The sequence below is a fragment of the Triticum dicoccoides genome, chromosome 4B (genome assembly GCF_002162155.2).
Source record: "Triticum dicoccoides isolate Atlit2015 ecotype Zavitan chromosome 4B, WEW_v2.0, whole genome shotgun sequence".
NCBI classification, from domain to species: Eukaryota; Viridiplantae; Streptophyta; class Magnoliopsida; order Poales; family Poaceae; genus Triticum; species Triticum dicoccoides.
The window spans coordinates 4,391,940-4,407,240 of record NC_041387.1 but is presented as its reverse complement, the minus strand read 5'-3'; the positions used below and the strand labels follow the sequence as shown (position 1 = coordinate 4,407,240).

Sequence of the window (15,301 nt, the reverse complement as noted above, 5' to 3'; positions counted from 1 at the left end):
GCTGATTTTCTCCATATTACCTGATGCATAAGTAGACACACATAAGTGCTTATTAGGGTATCATTTTGAGTGTTGAACCTAATAGGTGGTAATATTTGTTCAAGGAATAATGATCTTCTTGGCACACAAAAGTGCTGATTTCTTTGTAGTATTATTATTACTATTACTTGTGCTAGGACATTAGATATTTGCACACAATGCAAAGCACTTCACATCTGCTATCTGCTATCCAGATTTATTCAACATAATATTTGTTAACAACATTACTAGTTAACTAAGGGTCCAGATATCTTGATAGCAGAGACGGATTTAGTATCTAAGTAAAGTAACTTGCATTGATTTAAGGACCCATACGTAGATGTATTTCCATGTCATGATCAAACTTAGTCACTGCAGAATGATAAAGAATAATTGAATAATATTAAACGATCAACCCACGATCGAGTCTTGGTTAGTCAGTAGATACAGTTATTGGTATATTTTGCTCTTTCCTATTATGAACTAATCTGGGCTACACATTTTTAGCAATAGTTGTCCTTTGTATAAATTGTTTATACTTCTACGCCTTTCATGTTAAATTGCATTGTCTTTAATTGGATAATTGTTTGCACTTCTTTAATTTAATGCCATGCTTGCAGCTCGCAATGTTGGTGGATTGACGAATGGTTCACAGCCTGATTACACCACTAATCCAGTTCCTAACAGTGAGGTAATTACATTTTCCATTCACATACTAGAACATGTTATACCTAGTGTTAAATTTCTTGTGTAACCACTATGTTTGCCCAAATATGACAACTCAGTTGCATTATCTCCCATATTAAGACATAAAGATGCTTTAGTGAGTCGATTTTGGTTCGTACATGCTTGTCATTTGCTTACTGGTTGTAGGGTAAGAGAGATGTGAATACTTCATCGGGAAACCATGTTGAAAACTAAGGCACCAAGTCCTTTGATATCCTGGACATAATTTTGTAGACAACATGCAATTCGAATAAGGGGGAATTAGGTTATTAGCACGCAGGACTCCTACAGGTTACAAATGTATGAGATATCATGCATTCCATTCGTAACATGTTATAAGATTTCTAAAAAAGATTGTTAGGTTATTTATCTCAACCCCATGCATCATCAGTACTGCCCCCCCCACTGCTTCCTACCTATCACGATTACCGCCTATGCTCAATCAGTGTTGGTCACATCATATATACCTGGGCAAATGTCGGGCCGGGCCGGGCTTGTAAAAGCTCGACCTTCATTTCTCAAGCCCGAGCCCGGCCCGAAGCCCGAAATACTCCCTGATTTCAAGCCTGAGCCCGGCCCAAAATCAAGCCCAAAGCCCGAAAGCCCGGCCCGAAAAATAGAAAAAGAGATGCCCGAGCCCGGCCCGAACTACATTTCAGGCTGCAAAACAAAGCCCGAGCCCGGCCCGAGTGTCAAGCCCGGCCCGACCCAGCCCGGGTTTTTCGGGCCAGGCTCAGGCGGGGTCGTCGGGCCGCGCTGCCCATGCCCGGGTTTAACATCATACATATTGAATGTGTATGAAAGAATGAAGTAACCCTGGCCATTGCGCTTTATTTGCAGAGCTCTGGATACCATCCTCTTACTGAAATAAAAACACAGATGAGTTGGCCTATGAATGACATGTATGATGATATGTTGTGGGAGACTAACATGGTATGTACAATACTTCCTGTTTGGTTTTCCTTGCAATCATGAATTCATGATGTGGGCGATGTTATATTTTTAAATACCAATTCTCAACTTGGTGCAGCCCTTCACTGCCTAGCTAGGCATCAACACACATATAAGCTGTTCCAGAATTCATTCTCTCTGCTCCTAAGTCATAACTGTAGTTAACTTGCTGGACATAATTGTCCTTTCTTGATTCATTGATGTCTTCAATCCTACATTACTTAAAGTGTGTTGTTATATGTATGTATGACCTAATTTAAGTGGAACTATTCTTGTATCATATTGTTACTAACCTAGCAAAATAAGAACAAAAGTGTATAGAATCATGGCCATAATCGACCAGCTATTTCTGAGTTTTAGTTGCCACATATATTGAAATTAAACTGACCATATATTTCCCTTTATTTGCAGCTTACTAGACAACATTCTCAGGTTGGTGGCATGTCAACCCAGAGCTATCTCATAATAATGTGTGATATAAAATAATTATAAGAGCTAAGCTTAGCCTACATCATTCTTCAGAAACTTTTACCTGTTTGGACTTTTGCTCGATGATAACCTACCTACAGCTGCACCCCGTTTGGCATAAAGAATAACATCTTTACTTTGCACAGGCTAATGTCAACGAGCCATTGCTGGAACCTTTTCACCTGGGTGAGGATTATTCGATGGCAACTGCACATTATCATACTCAAGATGCCATGGTACGCTTCCTCCCTGTTGCAATCAGTAGTAATGTCAGATCGAGGACATCCCCTTTCAAAATGACTCAGTACTACCTCCGTCTGGATTTACTAATCCCATCGTATTTTGAGTCAAATTTTGACCACAATGATAAGTAATAAAATATAACTTTATGTAGCAAAACAAATATCATTAGAAACTATATTCAAATACTCAACAATATTTTTTTAATGATGTGCATTAACATTTTCTTAGTAAAATATGCGGTCAAAGTTTGACCCAAAATAGGACGGGGACTAATAAACCTGGACGGAGGTTGTAATTTGGACCGGGATACTAATAAGACACTGATGATCCTTCTGTGCTCTCTTCTCTTGTGTTGAAATTCCAACTAATTTGAATATGAAGGGAAGTACTTCTAGTATTAATAATAATATAATAATCTTTTGGTATTTGCAGGCAGGACTATTTTTGGTTCTAGTTACATTTTTTATTTTCTGTAGCAATCATATGGTAGCATTTCTTTGACACCATAGAACAATTATAAGAGCTAAGCTAAGCCTACAGAATTCTCAGAGAAACTTTTACTGGTTGGATTTGTTGCTTGATGATAATTTGCTTACGTCTGCATTCATTTGAACAGCTTCACTTTGATCAGACTGGTGGCTATGGCGATTTGCCCGATCTTTTTCAGCAAGGGAAGATTATTTGACGGCAAATACACATGATCATACTCAAGAATGACATGCTCTGGTATTTTTTTGAACACAATTCAACTATTAATGTATGTGTTGTACTATACCGTGTTTGTGGGTCCATTAGTTATTTGTCGATAGAATTACTCCCTCCATTCCCTTATACAAGGCCACAAACTCAAATTACAGGTACCAAGGTAAAATTTAATGACTGCTTTGCAAGCCCACTTTTCCTTTCATTAACCGGGATCATTAATACGCCCATATGCATGCAACAAAGGAATTTAGAAGGAAATATCACAATGTCATTATGACTACATGCATGCAAATATTAAAACAGTTGGTAGCATGAGGAAACATAATTAATTTTTGCCTCGATTACAATTAGTGGCCTTGTATGAGGGAATGGTGGGAGTACTAATTTTGTTTGTCAACGCCACGAACGAATTAATTAGCAGCAAAGTGAAGCTGTTCAAATGACAAGTATATATTGTTTTTCTTCAAATCTAGTTTGCATTGTAGTTTCACGAGAATTTTATAGTTTCCAAAGTTGACAAGCAAGACTTTAAGCATATTGAGCATATTGCAGGAAACACGACTGAGATGCCGAGACTTGAAGTTGACGTGTAGAAGATATTGGTTTGGATCAACTACGGGGCTTAATCTTTTCCAAGAGTTTCGAGATGGCGATATGAACGCCATATGAGCGGCTATACTTCTCATTATATAATTGTATTTTGCATTATAATATTTTTGATTTTTTTGTCCACTTTTATCCTCTGTCGCCATCATTTCCCAGAGTGTTTTGAGAATGAGATGTGCCATATGAATGAGCAGCTATGCATACGCTCATTTCATTGGTTTTGAATTATGATATTTACAATAATTCTGTCATGTTCCTTCAACAATGCTATATATACGAATTTTGCGAAAACTAAGAAGTAAGTGTGTGTGTGTGTGTGTGTGTGTGTGTGTGTGTGTGTGTGTGTGTGTGTGTGTGTGTTTGTGTGTGTGTGTGTGAAATGTTTATGGCATGTTACGCTACATTATTACACTTGTATTGATAGCTCGCCACGTTTCACTTGGCCCTAGAGTGATGGGAGATGGAAGTGCATGTCTCCATATATACCAACAGAGCCTAAAGAGTTTGTCAGTCATAGATTGAGTAATCAAGTCGCCCCAATATGCCACCCGTTTCATGCGAGCTGCAACGCCACATGGACTCAGTCACCCGCAACTCTTTAGGGAAACCAGCCCCAGACCAAGGCAAATGATGTGGGACACAAACGTTATTGTTGAAGCTGTGTGTCCTGGAGTGGGGTGGCTCCTCTTGTTGTTTGCTGGTGTAGGGTCGGCAGCAAAGAAGAAACCGGAGTCGATGTTGGCAGCGTGGAATGTGTCACGGAATCACCAAGAGGACAATGCTCAGCACGGCCGGCCGGGTGCATCTGATGGTCGGGCCCGGGGCCATCTGACTTGAGGTCGTCAGTCGTTACAACATTCTTACCCAAACTCATCTTAGTCGTCCCTTGTATGAACTGCAATCTCTTCAGTTCAGGCCTGAGAGTGCTTACTTGCCCCTGTCTTGAGATCATAGTTCAAAAATCCTAACTAGATGAAGATTTTTTTAAACGGAGGCAAAAGATTTGCACCATTGATTAATCAAGGAGAAGAGAGTTTCCTAGTTAATTTATGAAAAACCCATACAAATAACACATAAGTAGTAACTACTCACAAAGCATGAAATACCGTAATCACATAGGCGGCCTTCCCAAGGCACGAGAACCACAACCCTCGACACATGTACAACACAACGGAACTCCCGATGAGAACACCGATAATGATAAAAATTGAGCACCCTCCATCATGAAACTGTGGACGCCTTCTCGATGGCGCCACCCTTCTTACTTTTGCTCCTCTTTGTTTTCTTCATGTTTGGTTTCACCTTCAAGAGGTAGCCACTTGTCTATAACACACCTTTCATGTGAGTCATTTCAAGAAGCATTAATTTGAGACCTGCATTTGTTCCTAACCCCAACTTACATTTGCCCAAACTAGACGACACAATACTAATCGAACTAGAAGTTATGTTGGACCGTGAGCCGATCCCTCGTGCACAAGGTGGCATCAGCATTCCTGTTGTCCAGTGGCTCATCAAGTGGAAGAATTTGTTGCAAAAGCAGGCAACCTGGGACGATTCTACATTTATTTAGAAAGTATTTCCACAGTTTTAGATTTGAGGACAAGTTCAGTCTCAAGGCACGGCAATTACATGAGCGTCAAGCATTATCTTTCAAATTCAGCCATTGGATGAAGATTGGGCATAGAACATGCCATCATAACCATTGAAACAACGGGATATGCCAAGTAGCGGCGGTCATCCAAATTAGCTATAGCAAGGCTATAGCCGGCTATGTCATAACTTTATCGGACAATTGTACATGAACATTATTCAGAGGCACCATGCTCAAACCGCTATATTAGGGCCATAGCGGGGCTATAGGCGGCTATTTAAAAGTTTGATCATAACGTGCAGTGACAGTCGTCCATTGTCGGTCGTGCGACCACCGTTAAATTACTGTTTTTGCCAGCTCGTCATTATTACTATGCACCATTTTAATTTAGATCATTTTTGCTTTCACACCTACTTTTTACTTGTAATTCGGACTATAGAAGCCCCCATCTAGGGCTAGCTATGGCATCTCGTTTTTGTTAGGGTTTCTCTCTAGTTCGCCTATGTTTGCGTGCTAGCAAGAACGCCTCTATAATCCCTCTCTAAGAAGCAATCGCTACAGGAAAAGCAAACAAAGCAGTGTATGTTTCATACACGGCAAAGGCCATTTTAACCACGATAAATTGTAAGCCGAGTGTTGCACTCGGTGTCCCGCTCACGGCTTAGAATGTTTCGGCTTATGGGATATAAGCCGAGTGTCAGTTATCGGGCATACGGCTTATCTGTAAGCCGGGTATAAGTAGAGGCACACGGTAAAAAAAAAGTGAGATCACGACCGGCAGCACTAACAACGACGCCACGTGGCGAATCTATAAGCCATATATGTTTTGTGTAAGCCATGTGCGTGGAGGCTAGGCGAGAGCTCCCATATACTACCGCGTGCCCTCTGTAAGCCATCCGTTCAAAAGGTGCTGGCTCGAGTAATCTTATTGACTCAAGTCCATGTTTGTCTGAACCTTAGTGTTTGATTGGTTCGGGGCTTATTAGCTCCTTATCCTGGTCATCTCACTCAGCATGCATTTATCGTTTTTTAGGGGACAGCAAGCATTTATCTAACTGAAGATCAACGTCTCTGGCACGCATGGCTACTGAGGACCTGATGGAAATGGGACTCATTAGGATGGTGTCACTTCATTCTAACCAGGATGTGGTATCGACATGAACCGAAAAGACAAACTGAGAACACCGAACTGAAGAACCAAGAATGATCACGACTTCAAACACACAGACCCGACACATACGTAATTCACAGTTTCACACCGCACCATACACCACACAATGGCATACGTCCCAACACAAAGAAAACCACTAAAGGCCTCATGGCATAATAAGTAGTCACACACACTTGGGAATCTGACATATTCACATTATATTTTGTGATGCTCATTTGGGTCGATAATAGGCTGATTCTGAAAACCGTATATCAAGTGAGAAATTATACATATACAACCATATTACCTTGTTTATACCTACTCTTCCAGGGCAAACAAGCGCATAAAACACGATTGACAACATTTCTGACTTGTAGGGCCCACATGCCATGCGTGTATTTTTCTAAAGAAAACATACTATACCACACACAGATGTTTTGCCTTATAGGCCATACATGCGACTTTGTTTTATGGCTCACACCCTTGGCCATATCAAGGTAAGAAGAGGAGGTATACCGGTTGGAAATATTAGCACTTCTTCGACTAATCTAATCCACGAGTAAGCAGTAAACATGGCAAATACGGTATATATGTATCTCATACCGATACCTAAGCATATGAGCACGTATAGTACATAGAACCGAAATATCTATGAACAACATATATACATCTAGCACATGTACGAGTAAACAGGGGATGAACAAATCATACCCTCCGGTTAGCCAGGCCAACGCGGTGGCAGCAACGGCAGCCTCGGCGTCGTCCCTGGCCTACTTCTTGGCGGCGGCGTCTTCGACCATGGTGTCGATGAAGGGGAAGTAGTGGAAGCAGAGGCGGATGAAGACGAGGAGTATGATACTAAACTTCCCATCAAACTTCCCACTATTTGACGTGCACATTTATGGATCTTAGAGATTAACCAGGGATTATTGTCTTATATGGGATTAAGCTCATCCATAATCCATCAAAACCATGGTCAGCTTGGACGTAAAATATTGTTCGCAAAATCTAATTTTCTTTTCCCTTTTTCTTTTCACATTTCTCCCTTTGATTTTTTTTCTGCATATTTCTCTCGCTGGGAAAGTAGGTGGAAAGATAGATTGACCGTTAGACAGCTTTAAACTACGCACGAAAAAAACACAGCATGAAAATGTTTTTCTTTTTCTTTTTGAGTTCAGAGCGTCCAGTGTTTGCTAGAGTATGACTTGGATAATTTTCTATGTCTCGGAACTGACTCACAACTGTTAAACAGCAGCGTATGACCTTCATAACTGACCCACTACGGACTTGATCGACTAGTACAACTTTATCTTCCATGGCGCCATGCATGCTGCATTGCCTCCACAAGCGCTGATCATCATCGATCGATGGACACGACAAATGGCGACGACAGCGTCCACTCGCCCTACATTCTGCTTGTTGACATCCTAGCCGCCTCCCGAGCAAAGAACGCGCCAAGTCCCGGCGCGTTTGCATTGCCCTCCTTCTGTCCCTACCCTCCGGCTAATATTCACCTCTTCATGCAGCTTCTCTTTAATCATCCGGTGGCTTCCTTCAACCCTCGCATCGATTAATTTGTGTACCTTTATACAAGTCAAACTGGCATTCTATATGTCTTTCATAGTCGCCTGAGAAAAATCTTACCCTGAGAAAATCTTGTTTACTGATTGATTTTACAAATTTGTTCATTCAATATTATAAAATTGTTCACCTCTTGGTAGTAATTATTTATCTATTGCATAGATAATATAGTATACTAGCAAACATGCCCGTGCGTTGCAACGGGAGAACATCAACTCTCACACGCCCTTAGCACTGGCACTGAGTATGGCTAAAGACCTCACCCTCATGCCCCTAGTATAATAAACATAACTAATATCTCATCCTTAGGTCCACATCCTCTATTTTAGTATAACACCATACCCATGTTTTCGTTTGTCCTCTTTATCGTCCTTGTCGTCGGTGGTCGCAGTACCAGTTGTCACTAATCAAGGTTGGTGAGATTCAATAGCTAGATCATTGAGCTTCCTTCGTGTCCGGCAAGATCAAGAACGTTGAACAAAGATTTTTTTATCATCCAGCTAATATAATAGGGAAAAGCTCTACACATAATATATGTCTGTGTTATTATCATGTAAGTTGAGTAGTTTGTGTCAGATAGATCATGAAACCTTAGTTGGACTCCTCATCCATTTTGATGGGTGTCACTGGGTCGAGCGAGGCTGGTCGTACGTGAAGACACGACGGGGACAAAGATTCCTTTCATATCCCTAGTTTAATAATTGAACTAAAACAATGCATCCGTATGCATATTTCAAAATCTCACCTAGTTTTAATAGGTGTAGATTTAGAAAAATGTTAGCTACAGTACCTCCCCGTTTTCCCCCCAAAAAAATCGTGTTTTGTAAAATGTTTGCCTTTTCAAATTGAAAGTTCGGAAAATATTTGTGTTTTAGAAAAATGTTCACAATTCAAAAAAAATCAGTACATTACCTCCTAGTTTGCAGAAATTGTCTGTGTTAATAGTATTCAGATTTAAAAAAGATAAAAAATAAAATATTGTTCCTTTTTCTAAAAGATGTTCGAGTTTCAATTTCTTATTCAAAGATTTGTAAAATACTCGCGTTCAAAAATATATTCACTTTTTCTAAACAATTTATTTTGCTCTCAGCAACTGGCACGATTATTAGCTTAATTAAAGACGTTGTGCTGCCAATGAAACACGAAGTCTTGTTTTGTCTGGTGGTAGCATTGCTCGGGGCCTAGCGTGAATGTGTTGGTTCGATTCCTCGCCATGTAGTATTTTTTCCGTGGATATTTTCTATGCGCGAGTAGTTGGTACGCTAATGGCCCGGCTCATGATGGCTCTGTGCGTCCTACGATTTTTTTTTTACGGAAACAAAATCAGGAGAACGCTAATGGGCCGGCTCACGATGGCTTTGTGCGTCCTACGATTTTTTTTTACGGAAACAAAATCAGGAGAACGAGAAATCGTGCCGACGGACGAAAAATTATTTTGGTCCCACTGTAAACGAAAAAAGTTGGAGAAACAATACTTCCTTTAATATTAGGTAGAGATAGAGACTAGTTGACTAAGAAAATATCCCTCCTATTTCTTAGCTGACTTTGACAATTTCAAATATATTCACGTTCCTTTAAAAAAAAATCACCATTTTGTAAATAGACACGCCACCGCCGATCTGTCTCGTGTCATGTCACCTCAATTAGGGTCATGCGGCGCGGTGGATCCTGGCCCTTGTCAGCGGAAGGGCTCCGGTTTAAAGAGTTTTGTGTGTTTGATTAGTGTTTGTGACCCAATTAATCAGGAAGGAGAGACGGTGATGGCTCACTGACAATGGATTAGGGTCTCCCCTCTAGCCGATGTCGCGACAATGTGTTGAGCGTCATCGTAGGGTGTGTGGATGTGCGTCTCGGGTGGATCTCAAGGGATTCGCTCAAAGGATGTCTTAGGTGGACCCTCTTTAACCCGGTCGTCGACCTAATTAATTCGTTCGTGTCTACAAGTTGGATCATTTCGACTTACCATTGACTTCATCGGCGATGGTCATTGTTCTAGTCCACTAGTCATGTGAGGCCTTAGCACGACGACTACCCGATTGTCTACTACAGCAAAGTTTGCCCAACTCTGACGAGGGAGGGACGATAATGGTGGGACTCCTTTGGCACGTTTTGATGCTTGTATTCGTCTCTAGGTGGTCTGTGAGTCAGGGTGTTCTTTCTACTTTCTTGATTTGTGATGAATACATAGGAAGTTTTTTTTGGCTTTTTGTAAAATATTTCTCTCTTAATCCCAAATATGTCCTCTTAATCCCAAATCTGTCCTCTCTTGTATTTTTTTTCTTGCAAAAAATGGACAGTTCATAATAGTATGAGCATCCAATGTTTGCTGACATGACTTCCAATTTTGTTTGACATAGATATTGTCACTGAACTAATAAGATGGTGATCAGAATGGAAAATACACAGGAGCTCTTGGGTGCTCCACAACCCTATACGAATATTAGTTGTAAAAAATACCAAAAAAACTGAAGAAAAAAAACTGAAACTTGGGGATATGAAACGTGGGTTCTCAATCTACTCCCCTGTGAAATTACGTCAAAAAATATCAGGAAACGTATTCATGACGAAGGAAATACTGTCTGAAAAAAAATCCTTACAAACATTTTTTTCTATACATATGAAATTTTATCTTTTTTGCCACGAATACGTTTCCTGGTAAATTTTCATGAAATTTCACACGGAAGTAGATCAGGACCCCAAGTTTGATATCCCAAACTCAGATTTTTTTTTCAAATTTTTTGGTATTTTTCTTGAATTTAATGTTTGTATAGGGGTGTGGAGCACCCGGGTGCTACAAATCCGCTTCCTGATCAGAACATACTATCCAGCTGGGATGATGGGCTACTTTTGCCACTGTGCGGCCTGCGCCCTTTATGAAGCTACACTGACAGAAGGGCGATAAGATCTGAAGGATGGGTCCAGGATCGAGTTGGTGGCGGTGTCAGCGTCCAAACATTCTGATTTTTGATGATATATCGTGTCTGGTGTGCAAATATGAGACAGAAAATGTAGGAAAATTGGTTGAAGAATCAAATTTAAACTGTGGACAACATGAAGGGCAACCATACTTTTTAATTATAATAAAGTATCTAAGATGTAGCACCCACAGCCAGTTTTTGTGATTTAAAATTAGAAGTGGAAGCACGGAAAAATTCATTTAATTACGTCTGAGTGACGCAAAGAAAACAAAATGCAGTAATTTCGTATATCATGTGGGAAAAATGCACACACAAAGAGAGAAGATACTTTGGGACCCTAAAAAGGTATCAAAATGTTATACGATAGATTTTTTTAGCGTCTGCGTTATGCATGATTGATTTTTTTTCTCCAAAAAGTTCTAGAAAATTAAAACACATGAGCTGTCGTGAGCTGTCGTTGTTTGTATTGTACTTACACAGTTGTTTGTGACACTTTGTTCCAACTGAACTTCCTAAGAAGGTATACATACATGTGTGTATGCGTAGGAATCGAAGTCGACACGTAACGTAAGCTGGCTGCTAATTGAAGTCGGTCACGGGCTCGATCTAACTACTATTATATCTATCTACCACGTCCATCGTTAATCCGGCCGTCATTTTGCAATTTAGTCCTCAAAGACAGGGTACCGGAAGACAGCTACTCCCTCCGTCCCGAAATTCATGTCGCAGCTGTCATTTTGCAATTTAGTCCTCAGCCTTCTCCCGACCGAACCCGAAGTCCCTCTGCGTGGTCGCTCTCTTCCTCCTTCCTCTCCGACCGGCCGGCACCACCGACGCCGTTTCCCTCCGCGCAGCTCCACGCTGCCTGCGCCTCCTCCCCCTCCCCCACAGTTCCTCTCCCTCCCCAGCGCCGGCGCCCTCTCCCTTGCGCGCGTTACCGGCGCTCTCTTCCTCTCGCATGTCCCTCCGCATCGGTAAAAATCCGATTTTCCCCCTCCGGCTCTTCGATCTGCAGCGGTCGTGCTCAGTCTGCGGCGGAGAGTACCAATACGGCGCGACAGAGCTACTTCTGCCGGTCGCCTGCACGGGGCTGCTGCTGCTTGTCGTCAGGTGAGGAGCTCATCTCCTGCAGCCGCGGCTACCTGGCCGCCTTCGTCATGCTCATCCAGCATCAACACAGGTCTGACTACGACGTGGCTACGGCCCACGCAGCAGCGGCGGCGGGATGGTGGCGGCGAGCTCCGACATGTTCCTCCATCCGCTCTAGGACTCCACCGCCAAGCACACCAACCTCAAGGTCTGTTCCTCGTCGGTATTGTAGATTCTTTGCTTGCTTACACAGATGCTTTCATACTGATTGGCCTCGGGACAACAGATTTTCTTGAGTACACGTTTGCTTGCATACTGATTCATTGCTTGCTTACAAATTTGCTTGAGTACTACAGATTCTTTGCTTGAGTAGAATTGATTGGGCTGCTACAATAGAATTGCCACACAATAGAATTGGCCTCACTGCTGTAGATTCTCTGAAACACATGTTGTAGAATTGGCCACACAGCCGTAGAATCTCTGTCACAGATGATGTAGAATTGGCCTCACTGCTGTAGATTTCTGATGTCCTTACCTGAAACTGAATATAAAGTCAGTTTAAAAGTCAGTCTCCTGATCTGAATATAAACTTTCTGAAACTGAGATTGAAACAGGTGCAGTCGTAAAAATTCACTTTAAAACTCAGTTAAAAATTCAATTTTAGAGCTTGGATCCTGATCTTTATATAAAGTGTACTACAAGCTTATTGCAAGAAAGTTTAAAATTCAATCTAAAATTCAGTTAAAGTGATCTGAATATAAAAACTCTTGGAGTAAAAATTCAGTCTAAATGTCAGTTAAAGTTTCAGTTTTAGAGCGTTGGGATTTTATTGCAAGCAAGTTTTGTACTGTCATACAGTAATTTTCAGTCTGTAAAACTGAGAAGTGTATTTTCTATTTTGAAACTTAGTGTAGCTATTTTCAATTTTGATTGAAAATCAGTCTAAAAGTCAGTCTAGACTGCATTTAATCAGAAAATGTTGCATCATCATGCACGCATGTATCCCCTACTTCATCACCATTCGTTTCAGCACACCACTTGCTTGCTGATCTTCACAGGCATATGATGTGCACCCTTGGTCGCCCGGTCCGACGAACTGCTAACGAAACAACGCCCAACGTCATGAGTGTGCTCACGTTCTGCAATCAAGCAACCGCCCTTCTCCGTTCTCCTCCAGCAGCAGCAAAAGGTTTTTGCTCTCCCTTGTTACTGAATTTAAACTGGAGAGTGGAGACATCATTTAAGTTCTGAACCTTGTTCTTTTCAACCTTGTTGCTCTGTTGGAACTTTACACTGGCCACTCATCTAGCGCCACATGGATGTATGTTCCTTGGTCAATCTTTTTACATGGATGCCTCATTTTTTTGGTAGGTTAAACTTTGCAATCGTTTTTTACGGTAAGGAATCAACCCATCACCCACATGAAGTTAGCTAGCTGGGTGATCCTGATCCAAATGAATTAAAGGTGACCTCCTCAAAGTAGTCCAAAGAGAACCTTGCAAGTCCAAGAGAGAACCACCATACTTGGCAAAAATGGCAACATCAATGTCAATCAACAGCATCTAGGCATTTGGACGATAAAACAACATCAATATCAAAGAATTTGAAGATGCCTCAAAGCATAGTTTAGCAAGAAGAACACTGGAGGTAAAAACACAAGCAGGAAACACCGTGGTGTTTGTCTGAATTTATTTCCTGCACATCAATTTTTTTCTCAACGTCTGTAGAGGTTATGCTTATGCTATTGAATTTTAAATTGAACGCAATTATCATTTAGATGCACATTTGAGGGCCTGCAGTTGGTTATTTGGTTGTCCCAAACTTGAGCATCACTGTCTTCCGGTACCCTGTCTTTGAGCATCACTGGGCCTCTGTGATGGATCACTGCAACGGTCTCCTGCTCCTCCAAAAAAGCTATAACTATTATTGCGTGTGCAATCCGGCGACGGTAAGGTGTGCCCGTCTGCCGTCCCCACCGTCGTCAGTAACGTATTGCAAAGGCTTGTTCCTCGCTTTTGACCCAGCAGTGTCACGACACCATGAGGTGTTGGTGTTCCCAGAAATACTAACGCAGTTGCGCCATCAGAAGGAGGTGGTCCGGCCATCCATGGTCGAAACAGAGGAAACGTGGATGGAAATCTCCCTGGAGCAGCTACGCTGGTCTTGTTTACTCGACGAAGAGCAACTATCTGAAGACGAAGAAGAAACCGAAGTTCAGTAACAAGAGCAGCATGCCCACATGCTGGCGCCCGACGAGCCCAAAGATGATGTGTTGTCTTTACTGGTGTTTTCCTCCTGGAATAACCACTGGGAGAGTCGAGAGTTTGTGCCCAGGAATTGCACTCCCCAGCATCTCAGCGACTTATTGCCGGTGTCAAGATACAAAGACTACACGATTATATGGAAATCAGCTAAGTATTGGCGAGGATCGCTCTATGTGCATTGCCACAACAACATTCTTATGATCGTACGCAACTCACAAGAGATGTATGATATGGTCCAGCTGCCAGGGAAACCCTGCAACAATGAAGAAGTCACCTTCGAGCAGGGCCTTCCCATTAAGTCCATCCTAGCGCGTTATGAGAAAGGGATTTATTATGTGGCAATCGACATGTTCCAGCTCCAGGTATGGACATTGTCAGAACCAGTTGACGGGTATTTAGCATGGACATTGATGCATGAGGCCAACCTTGCTCCATATGGTCATCAACTGGAGAGTAAATAGCATAAAACTACTACTTTACAGGTTAGGGTTTCAAAAAACTACCGATTTTTATTTTTTTCCAGATAACTACCAAATAGGAGGTCGGTTGTTTCAAAAAACTCAAATCGTCGAGTGCTTTAAGATTGATCATGATTATGACAGGTCGGACCCGCAACTAAACGAACTGTGTGTTTGACCGTTACGTTGACTGTTAACTTACAAATAGAGCCCACATGTCGGTGTCTCTTTCTTCTCTTTTCTTTCTCTCCCTCCCCTGAACTCTTTTTCTCTCGCGAGCTCGAGCACAACACACAACCCCCTCCCGAGCCATCGACTGTCTTCTCCCAAGCCAGCGACACGCCTCCCCGGCCTCCCTCTCTCCTCCGCCGCCGGAGGCCACCAGCTCGCCGCCGCTGCCGACAGCTAGCCGCCGCCAGGTTCGACAGCCAGGGCGCATGCGCTAGGCCAGCGGCTCTGTCGTCTCCAGCGACACCCCTCCCCGGCCTCCCTCTCTCCTCCGCCGCCGAAGCCACCAGCTCGCCGCCGCCGCC

At 42.2% G+C, this 15,301-nt stretch overlaps 1 protein-coding gene across 2 annotated transcripts; it reads left to right on the top strand.

Annotated features, from left to right (window-relative positions):
• Positions 1–11,666: 11,666 nt before the first annotated feature.
• Positions 11,667–13,828, top strand: LOC119294499. 2 transcript variants are annotated; one of them, XM_037572695.1, is made up of 4 exons: positions 11,667–12,067; positions 12,138–12,254; positions 13,105–13,235; positions 13,418–13,828. In XM_037572695.1, the coding sequence occupies exons 1-4, from the start codon at positions 11,916–11,918 to the stop codon at positions 13,420–13,422; spliced, it is 405 nt and encodes a 134-aa protein (XP_037428592.1). In that variant the 5' UTR covers positions 11,667–11,915; the 3' UTR covers positions 13,423–13,828. The 2 variants fall into 2 exon arrangements, with proteins under 2 accessions (XP_037428592.1, XP_037428591.1); XM_037572694.1 differs by lacking the exon at positions 13,418–13,828 and having other exon boundaries at positions 13,105–13,337.
• The last annotated feature ends 1,473 nt before the right edge of the window (positions 13,829–15,301 follow it).